The 26,517-nt window shown below is 42.0% G+C and overlaps 1 protein-coding gene across 3 annotated transcripts; it reads right to left on the minus strand.

Annotated features, from left to right (window-relative positions):
- Positions 1-991: 991 nt before the first annotated feature.
- Positions 992-25,294, minus strand: TMEM209 (transmembrane protein 209). 3 transcript variants are annotated; one of them, XM_050936919.1, is made up of 15 exons: positions 25,210-25,294; positions 19,721-19,860; positions 19,547-19,605; positions 16,448-16,579; positions 14,229-14,467; positions 13,631-13,835; positions 12,767-12,942; positions 11,633-11,704; positions 10,343-10,439; positions 9,269-9,394; positions 8,634-8,731; positions 6,700-6,814; positions 6,510-6,607; positions 5,560-5,633; positions 992-3,131 (listed from the first exon to the last, which is right to left on the minus strand). In XM_050936919.1, exons 1-15 carry the CDS (start codon positions 25,252-25,254, stop codon positions 3,077-3,079), a joined length of 1,731 nt encoding a protein of 576 aa, XP_050792876.1. In that variant the 5' UTR covers positions 25,255-25,294; the 3' UTR covers positions 992-3,076. The 3 variants fall into 3 exon arrangements, with proteins under 3 accessions (XP_050792876.1, XP_050792874.1, XP_050792875.1); XM_050936917.1 differs by lacking the exon at positions 16,448-16,579 and having other exon boundaries at positions 25,210-25,270; XM_050936918.1 differs by lacking the exon at positions 992-3,131 and having other exon boundaries at positions 6,510-6,572; positions 25,210-25,270.
- Positions 25,295-26,517: the final 1,223 nt, after the last annotated feature.

Genomic DNA, 26,517 nt, shown 5'->3' on the forward strand with positions numbered 1-26,517 from the left:
TTATAATTATATGGTAAAAATGAGAAAGTAAGCAATTTTTCAGTAAGTGCGCTGTGACACTTTTATATTTTTACGCATGCTTTTGTAAGCAACTAGTTTTTAAGTGAAGTGAAACTTGGGGTAAACAAAACAAATGAGACTCCTGAAAGGAGTACTGTAGTCTGGAAAGGTTGAGAGCCACTGGGGTAGAGGACTAGGCTACGCTGCCTACATAATATTTGCACTCAGGACAGTAGGCACTTTCAGTGGAACACTGGCAGGCTCCAAACAATTAAACAAAATTTGGTTGAGCTTTCTTCTATAGTCTGATCACTAATATTGAGTTTGCATATATATATAATTTTAATACTAGATATTATGTTGGTTTCAAGGAAAGAGTAGCCCTTGGATAAGATATTACTCCTGAAGAACTTATTAGCTAACTTTGTTCAGATTTCAGACCAAAAACCCAAGTAAATTTTGAACTCTGCAGCTTTCTTCTTTTTTTTAAGAAGCATCAGCAATTATGTTTATTTCTCTCTTCCATTCCCAAACAATTTGAAAGATCAGAAAGGAAGAAGCATGTGATATATTTTAGTACTAGAGGTTTTAGAACTGTAATGGTTGAATTTCCTGCTGCTGGGCTGTCTCACGAGATATGTGCAGTCTTCAGGATGGAAAACAGATCTACTGTCTGCCTTCAGATACCCTTGAGCTTCAATGAGAATGGCAAGCACCAACATGAGAATGATTGTTACCAGACTAAACCACTTTCCTTCCTACCTTAAATAAATGCCACTCAAATAGTAATTTTATCAGTTCTTTGCCACCTATCCTAAGCAAAACATGCCACATTACTGTTACTCATTGCTACAGATGAACTATCATGCAAACCTGACAATGAATTGTATAATGTGGAAATAAGTCTCAAACTAGATGATATGGCGTGTGTAAACAGATATTTGGATAACAAAATATGCCATTTGTTACTGCACAAAACCACACACAAATGTTTAACCAAATGAACCCATTTAATACAGGCACCAAATTAACCATTGTTAACAGCCTGATCTCAAGGAAAAATTCATACCTCCCCTTGGGGAAGTTGTATCTTGAATAAGATACAGTTCTGACAGACAATGGTAGTAAGTTCAGCTCATTCATTAAAAAAAAGTCTAACTGAGATAATGAATGGTAATTGTGCTGAGCATATTAAAAAGGACACATTTCCAAACCCCTCCCCACCTGCTCTTGTCTAGGTATGCAATCCACAGTTCAGTAAAAAAACTGAAAACAGTACAAAAGAAAGAGTGTAGTCATTGTAAAACTAATACAAATCGTGTATTCTTCACAAGTCTAACCAGCCAGCTCTTTTTTTGAATCCTGGAGGAATACTTTTAGCAGGACTCCACAGAGCATCATCGTTAGCAGTTTAACACAGTGACATTAAGGTCTCAGTGTTCTGATCATTGTGGGTTGAAAGGGTAAAATTAAGTAGGCCACCCGGCTTTAACCTCATGCCTTACGACAGGAGACAGAGAAACAGGAGGACCCTTAACATTACCCTTCTGAAATTGCCCCCACAATATTTTTTTTTTTAAAAAAGAACCTATAAACACACATTTTTAAAATTCCCTGGTTACCACAATTTGCCATGGATCCTTCATCCCTATAGGAAAAAACCTTGGCATACATGTAGGAATCCATTTTGTTTAAAACAAGTGTAACTCATTTTTTTCCAAGGAGCAACTAGTCTACATTGCAGAGCAATTGCTTATATAACTGTAAAAAAAACACGTTAGGTTATCCAGGGACACCCCATCATTATATATACTTGTAGTAAAGAGCAGAACAGGTCTCTTCTCAAAATAAAGTGTTGGCTGGTCTGAGGATCTAAAGTGACGTGCCTCCCATAGAGGATAGGAGTTCAAGTCATACATTTGATTCTTGCTTCTGGGTCATTGCTATCTGCCCCAGGCAGGAAAAAACAGCAGAGCCTCAACTCCCTCCAATGACTAACGCTGGTCAAGTTGCATCTGTTTGTCCTTGGTTATAAAGAAATTCACAGCAATATGGGGCTACATGGAGGTGGAGGAGAGGATGTCCCTTTGGACTCCTCGGACATCCTGATTTAAGTGTAAAATTTGTTCTTATGCAGAAACACTGAAGCTATGTTCCATTTTAGAGTAAATTTTTTTACAGCTCGAACAACTCTAAAATAGGGGATTAATACCAGAAATACTAATGTTAGAACTTTAAAAAAAAATAAATGACATTAGGGCAAGACTTCAGTTGCAGTCAAGACATCAGCAACGTTCTGTTGCCCCAAACACACTCAAGTTTAAAAGATATTGGGTAATTTTGTTTTTTTAAAAAAGGTCCATAAGAATATACCCTAACTGGTGTGTAGGGTCTGAAGTTTTCTTTCACTTACACCTTCAGTGCAGCCACTTTAAAAGTGTGGTGGTGCCACAAAATCCCACTACACTTGCACTCCAATGATGGTTAGCCACAAGCTTTCTGCATAAGCCAAAGAGAAACCTGGTTATGCAGCGTTTCCTAGTGCATGTGGATCTTGTACTTGGCCACACTTGCAGTGACTGATTTTTCAAGTGGCAGCACTTAAGTAATAAGTACCAAGCAGCAGTGTACAACCTTAGGAGGGCAGTCCAAGTTGCACTGTAGTATTCTACCCTGCCATGTAGATGAGATGGGTTCACAATTCATTTCCCAAGCTGGTGGGGGTAACATTGAGCTGCTTCTAATTCAAGTATCAGCAATGATGGCCTCTGGAGGGCAACTCAGCCAGAAGACTGGTGAAGGCTTCTAAAGTAGGGCATGTGAAGGTGGGAAGCTGTAAACAGACGTCTTTGCGCAATAAAAGTTGATAGGAGTATTTCAATGCTGGAAGCATGTTCTCATGCAAACAGTGTATTGAATGTAAACGTATCCTATGTTCACAAGGATATCACACTAATACATTGATGTAGGTTTATGTTCAAGGCACAAGTGTAATAAGCTACTTAGTTATCTCAGAGATGCACAATTGTTTCTCACTATGTGAAGGTGGAGGCCATCCTCAGTGAACCATGATGTACTAGTCTCCCAAGATCCACAGAACATTCACTCCTGATAAGCCAAGATTTACCCGCCTGCAAAGACAAAGTCAATAATAAAATAACAATAAGCACAAACCTACATTTAAAGCAAAGTTTTGTTATAAAAGAAAGTTGCCAGGTCAGGTTGCAAGCCCCTGACTCCAGCAGTTCTTTCAATCCCTGCCAAAGGTTCCTTCTATTTAGGAGTTGTCCTTCACTATGAACAGAGTACAATCCCACAGGAATTAAATGGGAAAGTCTGGACTTCACTTTTATGCCAATGTAGGCACAGTTGCCCAATACGCATATTCAAAATTTCTTATACTGCTCCAAAAGCAAAGATTAGTGGCTAATGATGGCATCTACTTATATCTATATTTCCGATGACAGTGGATTTCAAGCTAGGATCTAGCCAGGCAGTGACTAAAGAGGCCAATATTCCACAGTTTGCACTCCAAAAGATTGTCAGCCTGCAAAAAAATTCAACTCTTTTTATGCACCTAGAGGCTTATATAAGTACAAGGAGCTTTTAAAAACAAATTTGCATTTCATTTTAGTGTTCTAATTTTCTTTGCTTAATCAATTTGATACTCCTTAGAACTCCCATAATTTAAGTGCCCCTATCCCAGATTTCTGTAGGACATAAGGGTGCATGATTCCCCATAGTACTTTTTTTTTTAAGTGCATTTAATTGTCAGTCCACATTTGCTGCCCTGAATTAGTCTTCTTAGGAACTGAGGAGCTTGATTTTCCCCATGGAAGTTCAGAGTAAAGCTCTTGTGTTTGAAGAGCTCATCTTGAAATGAAAACTTTTCGCTGTTACTGGAAAGTGAAAGTAGAGTCAGTTTTTTAAGGCAGATTTATATCTTAGTTCATAAGGAGAAAAGGGCCCTCACGTCCCTGTCTCGGGCTTGAGGAGAAAGAATAACGTTCTGTATTTCTGTTAGAAATGCAAATGGCAAGTTTTAAGTTATTTAACATAAGAGTGTAGGAGGCAGCCAAAAGAGAGTGTTGGGGGGAGTGAAAGAAATAGGATGTTCGCAGACCAGCAAGAAATTGCCATATAGTGAATACAGACGGTTTCTACAGGAATTTACAATTCATAGACTCTAGGACTGGAAGGGACCTCAAGAGGTCATCGAGTCCAGTCCCCTGCCCTCATGGCAGGACCAAATACTGTCTAGACCATCCCTGATAGACATTTATCTAATCTACTCTTAAATATCTGCAGAGATGGAGATTCCACAACCTCCCTAGGCAATTTATTCCAGTGTTTAACTACCCGGACAGTTAGGAACTTTTTCCTGATGTCCAGCCTAAATCTCCCTTGCTGCAGTTTAAGCCCATTGCTTCTTGTTCTATCATTGGAGGCTAAGGTGAACAAGTTTTCTCCCTCCTCCTGATGACACCCTTTTAGATACCTGAAAACTGCTATCATGGCCCCTCTCAGTCTTCTTTTTTCCAAACTAAATAAATCCAATTCTTTCAGCCTTCCTTCATAGGTCATGTTCTCTAGACCTTTAATCATTCTTGTTGCTCTTCTCTGGACCCTCTCCAATTTCTCCACATCTTTCTTGAAATGCGGTGTCCAGAACTGGACACAATACTCCAGTTGAGGCCTAACCAGCGCAGAGTAGAGTGGAAGAATGACTTCTCGTGTCTTGTTTACAATACACCTGTTAATGCATCCCAGAATCACGTTTGCTTTTTTTGCAACAGTATCACACTGTTGACTCATATTTAGCTTGTGGTCCACAATGACCCCTAGATCTCTTTCTGCCATACTCCTTCCTAGACAGTCTCTTCCCATTTTGTATGTGTGAAACTGATTGTTCCTTCCTAAGTGGAGCACTTTGCATTTGTCTTTATTGAACTTCATCCGGTTTACCTCAGACCATTTCTCCAATTTGTCCAGATCATTTTGAATTTTGACCCTGTCCTCCAAAGCAGTTGCAATCCCTCCCAGTTTGGGATCGTCTGCAAACTTAATAAGCGTACTTTCTATGCCAACTTCTAAGTCGTTGATGAAGATATTGAAGAGAGCCGGTCCCAAAACAGACCCCTGCAGAACCCCACTTGTGATACCTTTCCAGCAGGATTAGGAGCCATTAATAACTACTCTCTGAGTACGGTTATCCAGCCAGTTATGCACCCACCTTATAGTAGCCCCATCTAAATTGTACTTTCCTAGTGTATCTATAAGAATATCATGCGAGACCGTATCAAATGCCTTACTAAAGTCTAGGTATATCACATCCACCGCTTCTGCCTTATCCACAAGGCTCGTTATCCTATCAAAGAAAGCTATCAGATTGGTTTGACACGATTTGTTCTTTACAAATCCATGCTGGCTATTCCCTATCATCTTACCACCTTCCAAGAAAGATCAGTCTACATGAAGCTAAACTGCTTATTTACAACAGGGAATGTTACTGTTCTCAGCCTGTACTACATGCAGGGATTCATGGCACTCTATACCTACCCGAGCATCCCAGATTCTTTTGTCTTTATGATGCACAGGAACATAAGCAAGGTATGGAACATGTTGTTTCTGCCCTGAATGCACGGGAAGGAAAGAGGGTGAAGATTAATACATACATAAAATATTCAGTCTGAAAGTTCTGCATAATTTCTTATTTAAAAGAAAACCCTTCACTTTCTGTCCGAAGTTTTTGTGTAATGTTGCTTTGCACTGTTAAACAGCTGTCATACTCCACACCAGAAGTGGCTGCACCTCACTAGCAAGATGTCATTATGGAGTTTCTATGCTGACCTGAAAACTGCTATAGAAGAGAAACCATTACCAAAGGAATAATATTATGGTCTTCTTCACCATAATGAACCTCCAGGACTTAAGTTAGTTTTGGGACACTGCTTACATCCTCCAGCTGGACAAATGCAAAAAAGAGAAAATTTGTTAGGCTGGATTATGACCTTCCAGCTCTTTTAAGGATTAGAGGAATTGACGATCATTTCTGAAACTAGGGCTCAAGGTTTGACCAGGGATCCAACAGCATCAATTTAACCTTTTGATTCTGAGAATGGTAATTTTTCCAACAGACTTTTGCTGGTAAGAGACACAAGATCTGTGGCACTGAAGAATTAACACAGACCTCTGGGGTCTTCATTTATTTATTTTAAACACTAGTAACTTACCAAAAGAACATGCAACAAGGGGAAGATACTGCCTTCGGTACTCTACTGAGGCTCTTTATGGTAATGGTGTTATTCAGTAGCAACTTACATGCCAAGAGCTATGACTAGATCAAGGTAACATGTTGCCTTGTACATTGCACTGACCTTTGCTATATTCAAAGACAATTTCCCAGTCAATAAACCTGACTGCTCAAAAAAGCTAACCAATCAACATCAGAGTTTTCAGAATGTATGTAGCTTTCTTGAGGTATCAGAAGAAAAGCACCATGTTCATACCTTGGGTAGATTGTAGACTTGGCACTGGTAGATAAGCTCATAGTGGGGAGGGTTGATGGTGCTCTGGTGGATGCAAATCACATTCTCATTTGAAACATCTATGAACAGAAATTTAAGTAGTAATATGGACATAAAGGACATGAGCCAAGCAGTCCATCCGAGCAAACAAAGGGACCAAGGATGCCAATACCTGGCTTATCTGGTGTTTGAATGAAGTGTTGCGAGGTAAATGTTTTGCCATCAGGATACTTTGGGTGAGGAGGCAGCCTGGAGTCCAGGTAAGTGCAGAACACATGCATAATGATCTGAAGAAAAAAATAAATCAGAATTTAGTGCCCATTAGACAGATTGTAGAACCAACTGCTACAATAAAGAGGTTAATCTTTAACTGTCTCAGATACTCGTTACAGAATCCAAGGGACAGTGAACCTATTGCAGCTTTGACTGACCGCCAGTAAATTTAAAAAGGGACAAAGCAGTGGAGTGCTTTAACCACTTTCCTTGGTGGCCCAATGCTTGAAATTGGCCAGAATATTTACGTAAGATGTTGACAAGTCAAGACTCATCTGTCAGCTGAACAAAAAGATGTCAGCCACAATGCGGCGTACCCATTCCCTTCCAGAGATGGCTCTATGTCATAGGCTATACCGAGGCTCAGACATGAAGTGTTTTTATCTCTGCAACTCAAAGCAAAGTTGCAGAATTTAGTAGTGAACATGGGCCCCAAACCAGAATATTTATTTTAATTCCTTCCCTCCTCCCCCATTAACTTGAAAGGTTTGATTGAGATTGACAGATTCAAACCAACCATGGTTTAGCAAACAGTATACTCACACATTGACGTTTTTGTAAAACTTAAGCCCACCTCTCTCAGTCTGAACAAGTACGCCCTATATACGGGGAAGAGTGCTAGAACCAGTACAGAGTGGCAAGCAGATAAAATGAAACTCTACCTACTGTATGTTAGTGTTAAATGTATAGTCAATATTAAGGTTCTTACTGTAACATTCATATTGCATAAACTGCAATTTTGCATTTGTTGACTTTTGTCCTGAAGTTTTCAATTTTAACATTTCCTCAATGTACATTGAATACATTTTAAACTAGTAACTCATTCATCCTAAGCTTCTGTTAACCCCTGATTTGTGAGAAGTTGTCTTGTCTTATTAGTATTTAGATATTCAATATAGTCTCCAATGGCATCTCATCTGGCAGTTTGTGGGAGGGGGAAAAAAGGCTCAATTACAAGATGTGGTGTTCTACCCCATGACTGAGTGCTTTCCCTTAAGAACTGGTAAGTTACCACTTGACTCAAGGCAGGACTTCAGCTATCTTTTCTTGCAGAGACAGCAAGAAAAATAAATCCTCAGAATTGTTTAACTCAGCTATGTGTCCTTATTCTTTGTATCTATGTTGTGTTAGTTTTCTGACAACGGAAGTAATATTTTAATTCACTATTTTCAAGTACATGTTACTGTTTCTGGTGAGAAACACTTGTCTTCTGGTCTCTCAGGTTGCTCGGCTGAGCCACACTGAAAGTCTCTCTCTAACTAGATTATTTACTCCTCGGAGTTAGTCATTTAGGATTTCACAGCAAACAATATTCATTTAAATGGGCGCAAGGCCACTCAATCCATGTTTATTATTCTTTCATGTCTGTTCACTTTGCAATCTGCTTTGGAGAACTGAAATTAGACATTTAATCAAGGTGAAGTCATTTAATAATTTGTTCCTGTATTAGGAATTATTTTATAGAAAAGATTCATTTGAATGCAGATGATTACTTAATTGTGTCCAAGTGTAGAAAAACAACTTCAGTAGAGAGGTTAGAGCAAGTCAGGCCACATCCACTACAGCTATTAAAGAGGCATTTTAATTATGTCTAAATAAGAGTGACATAAGATTAAGATACACAACAACATTATTTTTGTGATCTATATAGGGCTAGATCTGGTTTGCATAATTCTATCAAGTAATCTCACTGAGTGCAATGGGATTACTTGGGTAAATGAGGTATGCAGGATTTGGATCATGTTCCTCAAGAGATTCACAAGCTGTATCCTACTACTAGCACTGAAAAATAATGCATTTTAAGTCTCATCAAACACAACTATGCAAACTTACAGCAGAATCAGTGGGCAAATCAGTATCCCATTTACGGCCCTTGAAGTCTCCTCCTCTGTTCCATCGGAATGAGCTCATGCATCCTCCCTGAGAAAGTTCTAAAGGCAACAGAGTTTATATGAAGTTATTTTGGGGCAAGGTTGGAAATGGAAGTGGAAGAAGGAAATCTGTTATGTCTGTTTCAGACATCATGCATATTTATGGTGCTGTATACATGAGAAATGCATGCAAGAAACACTTGCAAAGCAAACTTTAAAAATCACCAGCAGGATTTAAAAAAAGATTTAAATCCTAAAACTCATTTTTATTTGGAATTAAATCAGGGAGTGATAAAGTAGTAAGAGAAGAGATTGATTAAATCCAACAATAAGCTTCCAGAACACATTCAAAAGGTGACAAAGCTTTTGTTTTAAGAGTACTGTAAATACATTAAGATCCCACATCATTAAGTCACTTTAAACAAGAGTAGAAAATTACAAATACTTGGGTCTCTGCAGGTATGAAGGAGGGGCTGCTTTTCAAGTAGTGGAAATACACAAGTTCAAAGGTCTTGTTGACAGTGTTCAACATCACTAACACTTGACACATGAGAACTGTAATGAAGCACATTTTAAGTGTGCATGATGACCATTTACCTTTGATCCTTTCAACCAAATATTCCTGGTTCGGTGTAAGGTCCAGGTACTGCACTATAGTGTTCAGCGTGGGGATGAGTGGAGCTTTAACAAGAGCGGCTTGTTTCAGACTACTAATACTGGCTTCTGCAATACAAAAGAGCACCAGCACATCTGATCTAAGGCCATAGCAGAACATTGAACATCCTCACCTACTCAGAAGCTCATTAACAGACTATTACAAAGAAGTGACACATTCTGTTCAGCTTGCTTGCCTGTTGCACTCTGAGAAGCTGGGTCCTAGGAATAGTTGGCACACTACATCATTACTGATGTTGCCAAATACCAAATTCTGATCCTAGAGAAGTTTACTCCTATGTTTACTTCACTGAGAGAAAGATTGAGCCTGTATTATTTACATCATCACAGCATACAAAACATGCTAGGCACCACACATACAGGAAGACAGTCCCTGTCCTGAAAACCTTGCCTCCTATGAGACAAAAGACACTTATACTGGTGGAAAAAGGGGATACGACAAACTTTCTAGTGTTCCATTTGACTAAGTATATAGCAGATTCCTAACTTCCTCTCCATCTAGCCATTATTAGTTGGTTAATTTCTCATACGTGTCACAGCAGAAGTGGTTTTAAGGAGAGATTAAAGCTTAAGCAACCTACAAAATAGAAGGCCAAATTCTGCGCTCAGTTTGATGTAACAATGCAAATAAGTGGAATTACTTCAGATTAAACACTAGTTTAACTGAAGATAGAATCCAGGCTAGCAGCTATAAGAGCGTCTAACAGTTAGAGATCAAATACCAGGTTATCGTCTTATTAAGGGATTTGCCTCAGGAGGCTCAGCTGGAATGAACATAGTCCTCTCGCTGATGCAGCTGTAACAAGGTTCCTGTGTTTTCTGCAATTCTGAACGTGTGGAAGTTGCTGTATAATCCAAGCTCTCTCTCATAAAAAAACACCTGTTTCTAGTTCTTAACGTTGCAAAGAATACCCTTTTCTGTCTTGAAGTTTTCATCCTGAGCACAGGTACTAATGAGAACTGAACTAAATCTATAACAGTATCTCCATACAGTACCTCCAATCTGCAACTCTGGACACCCCATTCTTCTCAGCTGAGTGCTCACAGAATCAATCTCTTGCACAAGTGGCACTAAAATAGTCTCGTTAATCCACTAGAAGAGCAGAGAAAGGCAGACAATTAAAAAGATAAGAAGCAACAGGAAGTCTATGTGAAGTGGTACTATACCCTAATCAGTATCTGAATTACTGTTATGACTGCGAAGTAAAAAAGGTGAACAACAAACATTTAAGGAAGCAGAAGAGATATACAAAGTTATTAAGTAAACAGACTATCAGGTTATGGTAGCATTTGAATGACTATTAAAAGAGTTCAATGAGTGAGTTCTAGACAACATTTCTAGACCATGATACAGACTTTTTGGATGGTGAGGGGAGTAATGGTATGAAGAGCAGTAAGTCATCCACAAACAGTTAATTTATGCTTGCATGTGTCCATAATTCCCACAGTCTATTTTAAGGAAGAAGGATGCCGACAGAAATATATTATTTGTGAACACTTGAGCTTTTCATGGATATTATTGGCTTAACAAACAAACATGCCTGGGGAGCGCCATGAACTCCAACAAACGGTGTGTTGGAGTAGTTTGTTATTTGATTACCTAATACTTTTACCTTGAAGTGTAGTCAGGTCTGCATTAGCAATAGCAGAAACAACAAACAGTTCTTACGTCAGGATTTTCATTCTAACTTTTCAGCTGTTCAGACCTTCTGGAAAATTTTAACCTTGTGGATGGGATTTTCCATGCTTCAGTTCAGCCCAGGTGAGTTATTTTGAAATGTTTGAGGAAAACAGAGTCAGCGGGTTGAGTCGCGGAAAAGGGAAAAACAAGTCTACCCATTTTCACTGGTATGAACTTTACAATTTGAAGTTTCCAGGATGTCATAGCACAAAAGTCAGCAAGTGCACGAGTTAAGGTTGAACGTGTAAACTTAATATGGTCCTTTGTGAGCGTGCTTTGTGTTAGTTGCTAGTTACACAGCCATATGCTAATCTTCAAATACACTCTGTAGTTCTTTCTATAACCTTAGGTACACATGTGGCAACTCAATTTCTCCCCTCTCCCACCATTCTAATATAATACAATTAGATCAAAAAGCAAGAGTTCTGTTACAAATCAAAGATCATTAAGGAAGTATTACACACTACCAAGTTTATACCGTAACTCAGTTCCATTAAGGCTGAGGCAAATGATGATGTACTCATGTATTTTCTAGTTCTGAGTTCTGCAGAAATAAGGACAGGATACTCAAATATTAGACTCTAAAGAACAATGATAGGACTTACATTTCTGAACTTAGCTGTCCATGAGTCCACATGATTGAGTAGTTGTCGATTCGTTATCACCCTCAACCAAACCTAGGTAAAAAGTTAAGTAGTTTAAGAGACTTATTGCAAAGATATAGGAACCCAGCTGAACACAATGTGGCTTTTGGAGGCCAAGCCATTTTATGGATACTAATTACAGCGTGCCCATCATAAGGCCCAGCTAGGTTTTAGAATGTTCATCTCTCACAGGGCATTTCATGAGGACTATATACCAGTTAGTTTAACACACCAAGTCCAGATGCACTATTTTGGTACCTATAGCTATTTGTATTCGGATAAAACTGGTCTAAGCTAGTAGGATTTCTAGAAAAGGTTTAAGTTAATGGAAAGTTACACTAAATCAATGTGCAGGGTAGAGAAAAGGGGTAACATTTAATTAAAAGACAGGCAAGTTAAGAGCTACTCCTATTGGCCACACTAAAGTCAGATGTGCGGTACTCTTCTCCATGTGCCTCACAAAATCCACTGAGCATGTATAAGCGCAAAGGAGGATTTTCAATATATGTTCAGCTGCTTGAAATCCACTAGATGCAGTTAATTGTTACTGTTACAAACACCTTTATCCATAGTATAAAATGACAGAAGAGAGGATTTTTCAACATCACTAAGTCCAAGAACGCAGTCAAACTACCAGTTTTTGAACTCCAGACTGAACTACTCTATCTAGAATTGTTATATATTACTACATAATTAAGGTGTTTGTGAGAAATTGGTTAAGACAGGAAAAGGTTAAATCTGTGTTTACTGTTTCCCACCACTGCTCACAAAATAAATACTAAAACTATAAAATTCTATACAGCAGATATATCCAGAAGTGTTTGGTCAGAAGTCACTTTTTTACCCCAAACAAATCTATAATTGCCCTCTACTGGTGAAGGTAATGTACAACAAACTAGTTCAGATTGAAGTTTGGAATATAAATTTGTAGCAAGAAAATATTTTTCTAAATTATATGAAGGCAATTCAATGCTATGGGATTTATCCGCTCTTTCCAGTAATGTGAATGGAAGACACATCCAAATCCTTGCAAAAGATTGCAAAATTCACAACTGTATCTTTTTCTGTCCCGATTCCCTTGAGTTTTCTATTTACCTCTTCTGCAGCCTGCTTAGAGCTCAGATCAGCTTCATCTTTGTGTGCTGATGGGGCTTGGGACCTGCAGGCCAGCTGGTACTGGAACTTCCTCAGCATCTGTGCATAGTCTCCCATGGAACGGCTGTAGTTCCAAAGACTCGGACTGCTGGAAGGAGAGCTGGAATCTGAACTCCCTGAAATTATCCATTCAGTAAACAAATAATTACTCCATGTTGATTGCAAACAGTTTTTAAGCAGTGCAAGGTTCCTGTACAGATGACAAGTCACAGCATTTACGCTTTGACAGGAGGGACGCCATCCACAAGTTGCTATGAACCCAAATGCCAAACTCAGTCTATGTAAAATATCATCAGTCACAGTCATCTCAATAATAAAAAGTGTCTTTTCAGGACACAGGTCATCTGCAGATTACTTGGCATCTTGATCAGAGATGCCTTCTCCACAGGCCACACCTCGTCAAGATGAAGGCCCTGGCTCTTTACTGTAGGCCAGTAAGTCCTATACAGATATAGTTTGTCATTTATAGACATTCATGAGTTGTCTCCAGAGTGTCAACAGCGGTACATTTCTATCTATACCACAAGGCTTTATTCTCTGGAAAGCTTCCCCAAGGCTTCTGTGTTGCAAAGGGCTGTAGAAATCATGGAGCTCTGCTTGACATCTCACTTAGACTATTCAGTAAAAGACTTAACTTGTTCTGCATCAGCCTTCTACAGGGTGGATACTGTGCAAATGACTTAAGTCCATTTCATTAAGATTGGCACATCTGTGTCTACTTATATGAGAGGAACTGGAATACCATCCCACAAATGCACTTAAAAAAACCAACAACTTTTAGACCAAACAGAGCTACTTACTTACCCAGCTGAACTCGATGTTGCTTCTCTTCTTCACTTTGAAGGAAGCTGTCCAGGGACTTTAGGTCTGTCATATAGTCTTCTTTGCCAATAGGGGAGTTATACACAGTTGGCGAAGAACGGTACCGAGACCTCAGCCCGCTGCTTTCCACTGGTCCAATGCTGGTGGGGTATGGTGAGCCCCCAGGGGAGGGACTGAAGCTGGATACCTGTGGGGAATAGAGTGAGGATTGTGTTATTTTGTAAAGCTGGAATTCTACTTATTAGGTTCAATTTGTAAACAAAATTAATGTATTTATCCAACTTGTTACTGCATTGCTAAACTAGACATCAATTTGGCTTTAGTATGTTTCAGTTGCTGGCTGGTTTATTTAAATTCCTACTGCATCACCCGCCAGGTGGTGCAAAGTGAATAAAATCTATCACCAGTGGGAGATTGGAGAATTCCTGTTGGGTAAAATTTTACATCTGCTGTGCAAAAAGTGTAAATAAATACACAAGGTGCAAACTACTGGAGAATCAGGTTCTGCAGTGTAGGGCACAATACAAGCAATCTAATAAGCAAATTCCAACTTGTTACATTGGGTTATCAAGGCTATTACCTTACTGTAGTTGCTGTTTGGTGAGTAGGTCACAGCAGTGCTATAAGAACCGCTGCTGCCTGACAAAGCCTGTAGCTGGGGGCTGTACCCAGTCATGCAACCAGAGGCAAACTTTGGGCTGGTATTAGGTGAGCGAGATGGGCTGTAACTCAGCACGCTCTGACCCAGGATTGGAGGAGAAGGTGTTGAAGAAGGGACTTGCTTTGTCACTAGCTCACGGGGTGGAGTTGTTTGTACTGCTGTAATTAAAATAAAAAAAAGAAAAAAGCAGAATTAGGGCTTAAGGAGCAGCAGTCTGGATCATTTTTCTTAATTGTTATTTTATTTCTTTACTATCTTAAGAAAATCCTACACTGAGACCAGAAAAGGAGATTTGAAAGAAATCTCAGAGCCATAAAATTCAGCAGCCAAGTCACGAGCACAGAAATCAGAGCTGTGACAGACTAAAAGAATGATCTTGTGGTTCAGGAACTGCACTGCCACTCAGAAGACTTGGGTTAAATTCTGCCACAGATACAGTGTGTGACCTTGGGTGAGTCACTACACCTCTGTGCCTCAGTTCTCCATCTGCAAAGTGGGAATAAGAATACTCTCTTTCTTCCACCCTCTATCCTACCTATTTGGACTGAAACCACTTCAGGGCAGGGATTATCTTACTATGTGTTTATATACAGTCTAGCTCAACAGGGTCCTGATTTCAGCTAGGACCTCTAGACACTTTACTATTACAAACATAGCAGTATACACAAATAATAGTAACACACATAATGAGAGACCTATTAAGTCACATCCAGTCCTTCCCTACGGTCAATGCAGGAACATTTCCTACTCTTTATGAGGTTGTTCCTTATGGATGGACCCTGCTGTTTTAAAACCCTTGTACTGTACCTAGATACAACAGCAAGAGAGTGCTTTGCCCAGAGCACTATTATAGGCATATCTAATATAAAATGTCTCTAGTAAGGAGCTTCAGTCAGGTTCTTTGGGCAAGTTTCCCTTTTTAACTTCATTTTATTAACCCTACCTATACATATCATCTCCAAAGAGTTTGAATACTCACGGACTGATACGTTCCCTTCATAGTTTAGTCAAGTTACACATACTTGTTTTAATCTTTGCACATAAATCAATCACACTATGCCACAATCGTTACTGATGTTCTTCTATGCTCCTGATCTTTATTGATGCTTTCCTATGAAGTCCCTCCACCCTGATGGCATTTTTCTGCAATCAGAGGTCAGATTGGTTGAGTGTGATAGTAGTGTACTGACATTCCACATTTGGTACAAAGATGAAAGAGACATTATGAACCGTTCAGATATATGCATTCATTTTCAGATGTTGGAAGCAGTGATACAAATCCATAGATTAAGGACAGAAGGGTACGTGCGATCATCTAGTTTGACCTCCTCACACTGGCCGTATCATGTAACCCAAGTATCCCCATGCCAGTGGTTCTCAAACTTTTGTACTCGTGACCCCTTTCACACAGCAAGCCTCCGAGTGCGACCCCCCCCCTTACAAATTAACACTTTTAAAAATATATATATATATTTAACACTATTATAAATGCTGGAGGTGAAACAGGGTTTGGGGTGGAGGCTGGCAGCTCGTGACCCTCCATATAATAACCTTGCGACACCCTGACAGGTCACAACCCCCCATTTGAGAACCCCTACTTGTGTTTGACTGAAGAATATCTTCCAGAAAGGCATTCTGTCTTGATTTAAAGACATCAAGAGAGGGAGAATCCACCACTTCCTAGTTGGTTCCAAAGTCAGTCACCCTCACTGTTAAAAATGTGTTCCCTATTTCTAAGTTAACTCTGTCTGGCTTCAGCTTCCAACCATAGGTTCTTGTTATGCCTTTCTCTGCTGAAGTAAAGGGCCCTTTATCACTCAATACTTTCTTTCATGAAGTTACTGGTACACAGTAATCAAGTAACTTCTTGATCGTCTGAATTTTCATTCCACTTCACCTAGTTACCCCATCTGCAGGGAGCAGTAAGGTGAAGTCAATCAAAATGCTCTCTGAATCAACACTCCTACCCTTCAGAAGTTATTGACTGCATCTCTTTTCTTTTTCTAGACATTTGTGTTTGTTTGGAGGCCCATGCCAGGTTGAGACCTATGACAATCTGTTCAGAAAGTTAAATATTTACAAACTCATTTGTAGACACCATTTTAAAGAGTGCTGCCAGAGATAATTGTCAGACTTACATGCATTCTGAAGCCCAAGAAGGGTCTGCTGTCCAGGACTCATAACTAAGCTAGTTGGTGCAACTGTGTATTTGAAATACCTCCAGAAATCAAATAAGGCATTCAGACTGAACAAAGATGCAAGTGCAAGTTCTAGAACAAAAAAACCCAACACACATTATTTTAACAAGTTAGTTCTTTATATTTTAGAGTGTTCTTAAATTGCTCACCATTTACAAAAATCAATAACTGTTAACATCTTATGCTGTATGCAGTGTTGTTGTAGCCCTGTTGGTCACAGGATATTAAAGAGACAAGGTGAGGTAATATCTTTTATTGGACCAATTTCTGTTGGTCCAATAAAAGCTTTTGAGCTTACAGAGGTCCAGATATTACCTCTCCACCATGTCTCTTTGACTCTCATGTTGTTTTCCCACTCTGCTGAGATGAACAATACCATGGTAAAAGTTACTGTATATTCTTTGTACCATTTTGGAAAGATGAATTATTCACCAAAACTAAATTAAAAAAAAAGTTTACTAAAGTACAAGCAGGAAGCCTGCCAAATGGTGACAATCAAGGTGCTAAAGGAGCACTGGACAATCTGGACAATCAAGGTGCTAAAGGAGCACTCATGGAAGACAAGGCTGTTGCTGAGAAGCTAAATTAATTCTTTGCATCAGTCCTAACTGCAGAGGATATGAGGGAGAACCCCACATTCAAGTCATTCTAACTAAGTGACAAGACTGAAGAACTGTCCCAGACTGAGTTGTCAGAAGAGGAGGTTTGGAACAAATTGATAAATTAAACAATAGTAAGTCACCAGGACCCAATGGTAATCACCCAAGAGTTCTGAAGGAATTCAAATATGAAATAGCGGAACTACTACTGTGGTATGTAACCTATCACTCAAATCAGTTTCAGTACCAGATAACTGGAGGATAGCTCATGTAATGCTGATTTTTAAAAAAGGATCCAGAGGCAATCCTGGCAATTACAGACCAGTAAGCCTAACCTCTATGCCAGGCAAATTGGTTGAAATTATAGCAAACAACAAAATGATCTGACAGAGAGATGAACACTATATGCTAGGGAAGAGTCAATAGGGCTTTTATACTGGGAAATCATACGTCCCCAATCTATTTAGAATTCTTTCAGGAGGTCAACAAGCATGTGGACAAGGGTGATCTAGTGGATATAGTGTCCATGGACTTTCATAAAGCCTGACAAGATCCCTCACCAAAAGCTTTTAAGCAAAATAAGCAATCAAGGGATAAGGGAGGTCCTTTCATAGACCAGTAACTGGCTAAAAGATGGAAACAAATGGTAGTAATAAATAATCAGTTTTCACAATGAAGAGAGGTAAGCAGCAGGGTCCCCCAAGGATCCTGTGCTGTTCAACATATTTGTAAATGATCTGGAAAAATGGGTGACCTGTGAGGTGGCAAAATTTGCAGACAATACAAAACTACTCAAGACAGTTAAGTCCAAAATAGGGATGTAAAACGTAGACTGTGAACTTGAAGATTAAAATGGCTAACCAAAATAATTTTAATAGTTTTAACGGGTACTTTTAACTAAACTGGGTGACTAGGCGACAAAACAGTGGATGAAATTAACTGTCAATGAGTTCAAAGTAATGCACACTGGAAAACATAACCCTAAGTGATGAGGTCTAAATAAACTGTTACCGCTCAAGAAAGATCTTGGAGTCATCATGGATAGTTCTCTGAAAATATCCACTCAATGTGCAATGGCATCCAAAAAAAACCCTAACAGAACGTTAGGAACCATTAGCAAAGGAACAGATAAAACAGAAAACATCATAATGCCACTATATTAATCCATAATACACCCACTCCTTAAATGCTACTTGCAGTTCTGGTTGCCTGATCTCAAAAAATGTATTTTAGAATTGGCCAAGGTACAGAGAAAGGCAACAAAAATGAGTAGGGGGTATGGAACAGCTTCCATATGAGGGCAAATTAAAAAGACTGGGACTGTTCAGTTTAGAAAAGAGACGACTATGGGGAGGGGATATGATAGAAAACTGTAAAATCATGAATGGTATGGAGAAGGTGAACAGGGAAGCGCTATTTACCCATTCACATAATGCAAGGATAAAGGGTCACCCAGTTAAATTAATAGGCAGCAAGTTTAAAACAAACAGAAGGAAGTACTTCTTCACACAATGCACAGTCAACTTGTGTAACTCGTTTCTATAGGATGTTGTGAAGACCAAAAGTGTAACAGGATTAAAAAAAATTAGATAAGTTAATGGAGGATCAACAGCTATTAGCAAAGATGGTCTGGCACATATATTATGCAAGAACTCTGGAGACAGGTTTAATATACTTAAGACTAATATTTTAATCATACAAGTGAATTAAAAAAAAATCACAAACAAAGAAAGGGCTGCTTTATAAGCTTCACATTCTTTAGAGGAAGTAAATTTTGGAATCGAGACCAGCTGACATCTCTAAAGGTTACAAGTGTAACTCCACCATTTGCCTAAAGGGCTAGAAGTCAATACTCAAGTTAGTTTAATTTATGTTTAGTTTAAATAGTGTTATATTTACATATCAACATGCATGACATGATGACACATCACTGAGTTTAATGAATGTGAAGCAATTTCTCCTAAAGCTGCGACATACTTTCATTTTCATATCATCCCCAGGTTCGGAACAACCTATAACTCCCCCTCTCAAACCCAGCCTGTTCGAAGGTTTGCTATCACTGATCTCTTACATGTCTATTCCCACCCTTCATTTTCATCCTTTGTTAGTTTCACCTCTCTCATTTAGATGGTAAGTGTCTTGAAAAAAAGAGCTTTGTCTAACTACTACATGAAATGTAAAGCACACCTATAGCACCATATAAAGCCTCAACACACATGCAACTTGATCTAAGATAAGAGATAAGCCTTTTTTGCTGCAAGTTTGTCACAGGAGATAATCCCAGACAGATCCAAACTGGACATGGAAAGTCAAGTCCGATTTCTGTATGATCAAAAAGTGGGTTAAAAATTTTCAAATACCGACATAAAGAAAACAAAAGGATTGAATTTAGATGCTCTTTCCTCACATAAGTAAACCATCACAAAGTACAATCACTTACCTATATACCACAGTGGCCAGTATGTAATGTTATAATATGAACTTATCAGTTTTCCAGTCCTGAAAGAGAAAAAAAATTGAGTTGGCATCTCTCTGACCCACGGTACATGGAAATATCTAGGAACATAATGACATCCTTTTATTGATTACATTTTAAAACTGTTAGGGAACTTACATTTCAGTATAAATCATGCCTGCAACTGACACATTAAGGAGTCCCCAAGCCAAAACCACTTTCCTGGCTTCAGTCTCTTTCCTCATCTTGATGGTTCTATCAATGAGGGAAGTAACTGGACTCTGTTCCCCCTGCATCATCTATAAAGAGAGAAGCATAGTGAAAGACAAGAATGAAGATATTTATATAGTGTTGCTCTCCTTCAGCACCAGACTAAAGAAATGTTAAACAGTCCCTAGGAAATTGCATTTAGGGAGTTAATTTCTAGTTACAGATTAATATTTAATAGTAAATAGCATTCAGTCCTTTTTTGTGGGGTGGAGGGCGGAGGGGAGCTTTTTTTTAACATAACTCCTTCTGTGAGCATTCTCTACTCATTAGGACCATAATTAACACTGAGCTACTTTTACCATTTGGGCATGGGGAAGGAAAAATCTACCCACACAGGACGGAGGGCCAGATTCTCATCTCTCTCCAGTTTTATAATAGAGTTAGTCCTAATATGTACTAGGTAACAAAGCAGAATCAAGTTCAGACTATCAAATTCCTGGAAGTTCATATTTTTCACATTACAGACATGCTTAAAAAAAACCTTTACCCCCAGCTTTTGTGGATAAAACATGGGGGATGGGGGGAGTCACATGGATTAAGTAACCATTCAGTACATTTTTGAAAGCTACTGTCCTTTAGTAAGTGATAGGCAAGATTTTTTTCTCTTCTAGTCTGTGTAGAGTCATAGGGATGAGAGACTTTGTAAGATCCTGCAGTCCTCCTGTACGGACACTTCCCTTTCACTTTAATAAGTACTACTATACATACACTGCTGGACTGAGAACTGGCTAGTACGCTAAAATACCACCTCCACGGTGGATAAAAATCAATGATTTTTTTTTAGATCTGATTTTTTTTATTTAAAATTGGATTTTTTTATAAAATAGGTTTATTTTCCTCAAAAAGTATCTAGATACATTATAGCTCAAAGATACCTCATCACGGAATAGGGATTATACATTCTAATTCTATAGTATGAGACAATATATTCATGTCATGTTTAAGGAAAGTTTTGTAAATGAGTTTCAGTAGTTCACGGATTAGGGACCCAATTTTATGGGGTTCCACAGGCTTCTGTACAGATTATTTAGGTTAATCTTTCTATCTACCCAATGGGACTCGATGCTATGATACCATGAGAGATGCTTAGTTTTGCAGTTCTCAAACTCTGGATTTGTGTCTCCAGAGGCAACATGCTCGTTAACAGCAAAAATGTTTTTAAATAAATAAATAAAATAATATATAGAGGTGAGAAATAACAGACCTCAACTCTGTTGTCCCTCTACAAATTTGTGTACACAGAGTCAATCCCTTACCTCTCTCTAAAAGTGCAAAGTTTCAAAAAGTTCAATGAATAGAAGATGGTTGAGGGTAGAATAGACCTGGACAAGGAGAAGAGGTTTGGAGATAAATGTGAGAAGCAAGGGACATAAGCTTGTTTTGTTAAAATATATGTTTGCTGCTGAAGAAAAAAAATCCAGAATACTTAACGTTGCTTTAGTTAAATAAAACAATTTAAATGTCTGTCTGGTGATGTTCTCCTCCTAATACAGCATGGCAAAAAAATCCTCCAAATATTAATGATTTATCTCTTAAATTGGAGATAGTTCACCTCCCAATGACTTCATAAATATCTGCTTCAATTACCTTTGGTAAATGAAATAACCAAACAATCATTCATTTTCTGATATAGCTTTAAAACTAATCTGAAAAGTTTTCAAAATAAATCATTGTTTAAAAATGTATCGCGTGTACCTTCTAAAAGGAAGCCCACATCTTGAGTTGTGAAGAATATGTATTAAGGTTATAACAACCAACAAGAATGCACTTCTATGTGGAAAACCATGATTAACTCGAGTCTTCCATGATTTAAATTAAATCCACCCTGACCGTCTCCATAGCTCACTATGTCTGCGCATGATATTACTGCTATACTTTGAAAATCTAACTAAGCATAATTAACACCCATAACCCTCCACTAAAGTTAACCTTCCCTCCTACAATTGCCTGCTTAAATATTTGTTATGCTCCCATTCAAAGACGGAGTATATAACATGTAGAAACTGGGACAAATGCATTCACTGAACTGTTATCACATACCAATGAATCAGATTAGTTGCATCTTAATGGTAAAATACATGAACATTTCAGATAAGCAGCTTCACACTTTCTCCCATGCTGCCCCTAATGCTTGGGAAGAATTCTGAATAAACATCCTCAAACAGGGATGGTGTAAGGATGTTTTGCACCCTAGGCGAAACTTCCACCTTGCGCCCTCTCCCCCCCGTACTCCTGCCCTGAGTCGCCCCCCCCCCTTATGGCAGCTCCCCACCCCTCAACCCGGAGACTCCCTCCCCGCCCCAGCTCACCCCTGCTCTGCCTCCTCCCCAAGCACACCATGGCGGCTTCACTTCTCCTGCCTCCCAGGCTTGCGGCGCCAATCAGCTTAGGCACGACAAGCCTGGGACGTGGGAGAAGTGAAGCAGCGACGGCATGCTCGGGGAGGAGGCAGGGCAAGGGTGAGCTGGGGCGGGAAGTTCCCCTGCATGCTGCCCCCCCCTTACTTGCTGCAGGCGGCCCTCCCCGCACCCCCCTGTCCCAGCTCCCTCCACCTAAATGCCGTCAGTGACCGGGGCGGCCAAAGATCTGGCCGCCGCAGTCGCTGCTGAAGAAAATGGCGCCCCCCCCAAATCCTAGCGCCCTAGGCAATCACTTAGGTCACTAAATGGTTGCACCGGCCCTGTCTTCAAAGCTATTTCATTGTTCTCCTTCAAACTCTCCTTTGCCATGATGCCTACCAAACACTTGACAAGTTAGGCTGCTGCCATGCTGAGGCCACTGTACATCACACTGACCAATTTTGTCTCAGGGTTGGTCTACACTTGAAACACTACAGCAGCACAACTACAAGTTTCAGCGTAGCCATGCAGTAGAGTGACGGGAGGGGTTTTCCCATGACCATAGTTAATCCCCTTCCTGAAAGGCAGTAGCTAGGTTGACCTAGCACTGTCTACACCAGTGGTTAGGTCTGCTTACCTACATTGCTCAGGGGTGTGGATTTTTCACCTCTGAGCAATGCTGCTCAGTTGACTAAACTTTTAAGTGTTCCCCTAACTCTCTGTTTCCTCATACTCCCCGGTCTGTCTGTATCTATGTATTATCTCGTCTCACACACTTGCTACAGCCACATAAGGGCTTTTTCCATCACTGTAGTAAATGCACTTCACTGAGAGGCAGTAACTAGGTTGACAGAACAAATCTTCTGCCAACCTAGCAGCATCTACCATAGGACTTAAGTCAGTTTACCTACATTTTCTTTGAGCAATATAGCTAGGTCAACTTAAGTTTTCAGTGTAGATCAGGCTTTAGACTGTAAATTCTTTGGGGCAGAGACTGTCTTTTTGTTCTGTTTACACAGCACCTAACATAACGGGGCCTTGGTCCATGACTGGAACTCCTGAACATTATCTACAGTCATACACATAACTGTAGGACAGTGCTTCCCATTTCCCAGAGTTGGCCAATCTGCAGGACACCCTTGGGATGTGCAGATCAATTGGGCCCCTCTGTACTACACGGCTGTATCTACACTAGGGACATTGAGTATCAGAGGGGTAGCCGTATTAGTCTGGATCTGTAAAAGCAGCAGAGAGTCCTGTGGCACCTTATAGACTAACAGACGTTTTGGAGCATGAGCTTTCGTGGGTGAATACCCACTTCGCCGGATGCATGCAGAGGCTGTGTCTACACTAGGGACGTTAACGGCTGGTGCCCTTTGGCAGCAGGTCAGCCCCACTTTACTGGGGGTGCCCTGCACAGAGGCTGTGTCTACACTAGGGACGTTAACGGCTGGTGCCCTTTGGCAGCAGATCAGCCCCACTTTACTGGGGGTGCCCAGCACAGAGGCTGTGTCTACACTAGGGACGTTAACGGCTGGTGCCCTTTGGCAGCAGATCAGCCCCACTTTACTGGGGGTGCCCTGCACAGAGGCTGTGTCTACACTAGGGACGTTAACGGCTGGTGCCCTTTGGCAGCAGATCAGCCCCACTTTACTGGGGGTGCCCTGCACAGAGGCTGTGTCTACACTAGGGACGGTAACGGCTGGTGCCCTTTGGCAGCAGATCAGCCCCACTTTACTGGGGGTGCCCAGCACAGAGGCTGTGTCTACACTAGAGACGTTAACGGCTGGTGCCCTTTGGCAGCAGATCAGCCCCACTTTACTGGGGGTGCCCTGCACAGAGGCTGTGTCTACACTAGGGACGTTAACGGCTGGTGCCCTTTGGCAGCAGATCAGCCCCACTTTACTGGGGGTGCCCTGCACAGAGGCTGTGTCTACACTAGGGACGGTAACGGCTGGTGCCCTTTGGCAGCAGATCAGCCCCACTTTACTGGGGGTGCCCTGCACAGAGGCTGTGTCTACACTAGAGACGTTAACGGCTGGTGCCCTTTGGCAGCAGATCAGCCCCACTTTACTGGGGGTGCCCTGCACAGAGGCTGTGTCTACACTAGGGACGTTAACGGCTGGTGCCCTTTGGCAGCAGATCAGCCCCACTTTACTGGGGGTGCCCTGCACAGAGGCTGTGTCTACACTAGAGACGTTAACGGCTGGTGCCCTTTGGCAGCAGATCAGCCCCACTTTACTGGGGGTGCCCAGCACAGAGGCTGTGTCTACACTAGAGACGTTAACGGCTGGTGCCCTTTGGTAGCAGATCAGCCCCACTTTACTGGGGGTGCCCTGCACAGAGGCTGTGTCTACACTAGAGACGTTAACGGCTGGTGCCCTTTGGCAGCAGATCAGCCCCACTTTACTGGGGGTGCCCTGCACAGAGGCTGTGTCTACACTAGGGACGTTAACGGCTGGTGCCCTTTGGCAGCAGATCAGCCCCACTTTACTGGGGGTGCCCTGCACAGAGGCTGTGTCTACACTAGAGACGTTAACGGCTGGTGCCCTTTGGCAGCAGATCAGCCCCACTTTACTGGGGGTGCCCAGCACAGAGGCTGTGTCTACACTAGAGACGTTAACGGCTGGTGCCCTTTGGCAGCAGATCAGCCCCACTTTACTGGGGGTGCCCAGCACAGAGGCAGTGTCTACACTAGGGACGTTAACGGCTGCTGCTGCCAAGGGGCACCAGTGCCAGGCACGGACCCTCGCGAGGGGCGGACCCAGCCCCACTGGCGGACCCGCACTCGCTGGAGGGGGCGTGGCCGGTGCCCCCCCTATCGCCACGCGCGGGAGGGGCCGCACGCGGGGCCCACCCAGCGCTCCCCGTGGGGGAGGGGCACGGAACCGACCCAGCCGCGGCGGCACTGGGGGGCAGAGCCCCTCCCCCTCCGTGAGCAGCCGGCTCGTGCTCCCCAACGGAGGAGGCGGGCGGGGCTCGCACCCCACCGCCCCGGGGCATGAAGGGGGCCGGGAGCCCCCGTATTCCCACACTCACCCCGCCCGCGTGAGGAGTCGGCGGCATCAGGCTGTCACTGGGCATGCGCCGACCACGCGCAGCCGCCGGCCGGAAGCGAAGCCTTCCCAAAGGAGAGGGAGGGGCCTGTTGCCATGGGGACGGGGAGACGGCGCACTCGCGCTGTCAGCCGTTGCTCCTCCCCTCCCCCTTGCCTCTCTGCTGTGGGGTTTTGGCGGGAGCGTGTATGAGGCGCGATGGAGGCGGGCGGGGAGGCCGCGCGAGCCGGCAGTGCCCCCATCCACTAGCGCCCCCGCCACCTCTCATGCCCGATCCTGTGGCGGGAGGAGGCGCGGGCGCGTGCGTCCCGCCCGGTAGGGTTGCCAACCCTCCAGGATTGGCCTGGAGTGAGCCTCCCGGAATCGGCATCCATCTCCCGGGGACTGTTGGAAGCGGGCCAGGAGATTTTAACGGGAAAGTTAAACAAATGACATTACGGCACGTTGGAAAAAAACCCTCCCAGAAAAGCTTCAATCAGCCTTGGCAACCCTGACAGTGACACGTCAGCATGACGGGTGCATTGGTGCCTGGCTGTCATGGTAACGTGCCGCATGGTGACACGTCAGGGTGACAGTGTGCCTGGCTCTAACAGTGTGGTGCCACACGGTGATACGTCAGCGAGGCATTGGCGTGTGACTGTAACAGAACTGTGCCACCCGGGGACACGTCAGTGTGACTGAAGCATTGGCGCCTGGCTGGAACTGTACTACAGCACCACATGGTGACACGTCAGCGTGACAGAGGCCCATTGCCACCTGACCTGGCCATAATGGTACAGCGCCAGAAGGTGACACGTCAGCATGACAGAGGCCCATTGGCACCTGGCCATAATGGTACAGCACCAGAAGGTGACACGTCAGCATGACAGAGGCCCATTGCCACCTGGCCATAATGGTACAGCACCAAAAGGTGACACATCAGCGTGACAGAGGCCAATTGCCACCTGGCCATAATGGTACAGCGCCAGAAGGTGACACGTCAGCGTGACAGAGGCCCATTGCCACCTGGCCATAATGGTACAGCACCAGAAGGTGACATGTCAGCATGACAGAGGCCCATTGGCACCTGGCCATAATGGTACAGCGCCACACTGTGACCCATCAGTGTGACAGAGGCGCATTGGCACCTGGCCATAATTTTACAGTGCCACAAGGTGACACATCAGCGTGACAGAGGCACATTGGCACCAGGTCGTAACCATGCCGCGCCGCATGATGATATGTCAGTGTCACAATGGCACATTGGCACCTGACCATAACGATAACAGCACCACATGGTGACATCAGCATA

Source organism: Gopherus flavomarginatus, chromosome 1, assembly GCF_025201925.1.
Source record: "Gopherus flavomarginatus isolate rGopFla2 chromosome 1, rGopFla2.mat.asm, whole genome shotgun sequence".
Taxonomy (NCBI): domain Eukaryota; kingdom Metazoa; phylum Chordata; order Testudines; family Testudinidae; genus Gopherus; species Gopherus flavomarginatus.

What these genes read in the sequence shown, in the direction of transcription:
- TMEM209 (XM_050936919.1), bottom strand. Translation starts at nt 25,254, where the DNA reads ATGCCCAGTGACAGCCTGATGCCGCCGACTCCTCACGCGGGCGGG. An exon ending in GGCATGATTTATACTGAAAT is followed by an intron (nt 19,606 to 19,720) that starts GTAAGTTCCCTA and finishes TTTCTCTTTCAG; the next exon opens with GACTGGAAAACTGATAAGTT. An exon ending in TCAAACACCAGATAAGCCAG is followed by an intron (nt 6,608 to 6,699) that starts GTATTGGCATCC and finishes TTCTGTTCATAG; the next exon opens with ATGTTTCAAATGAGAATGTG.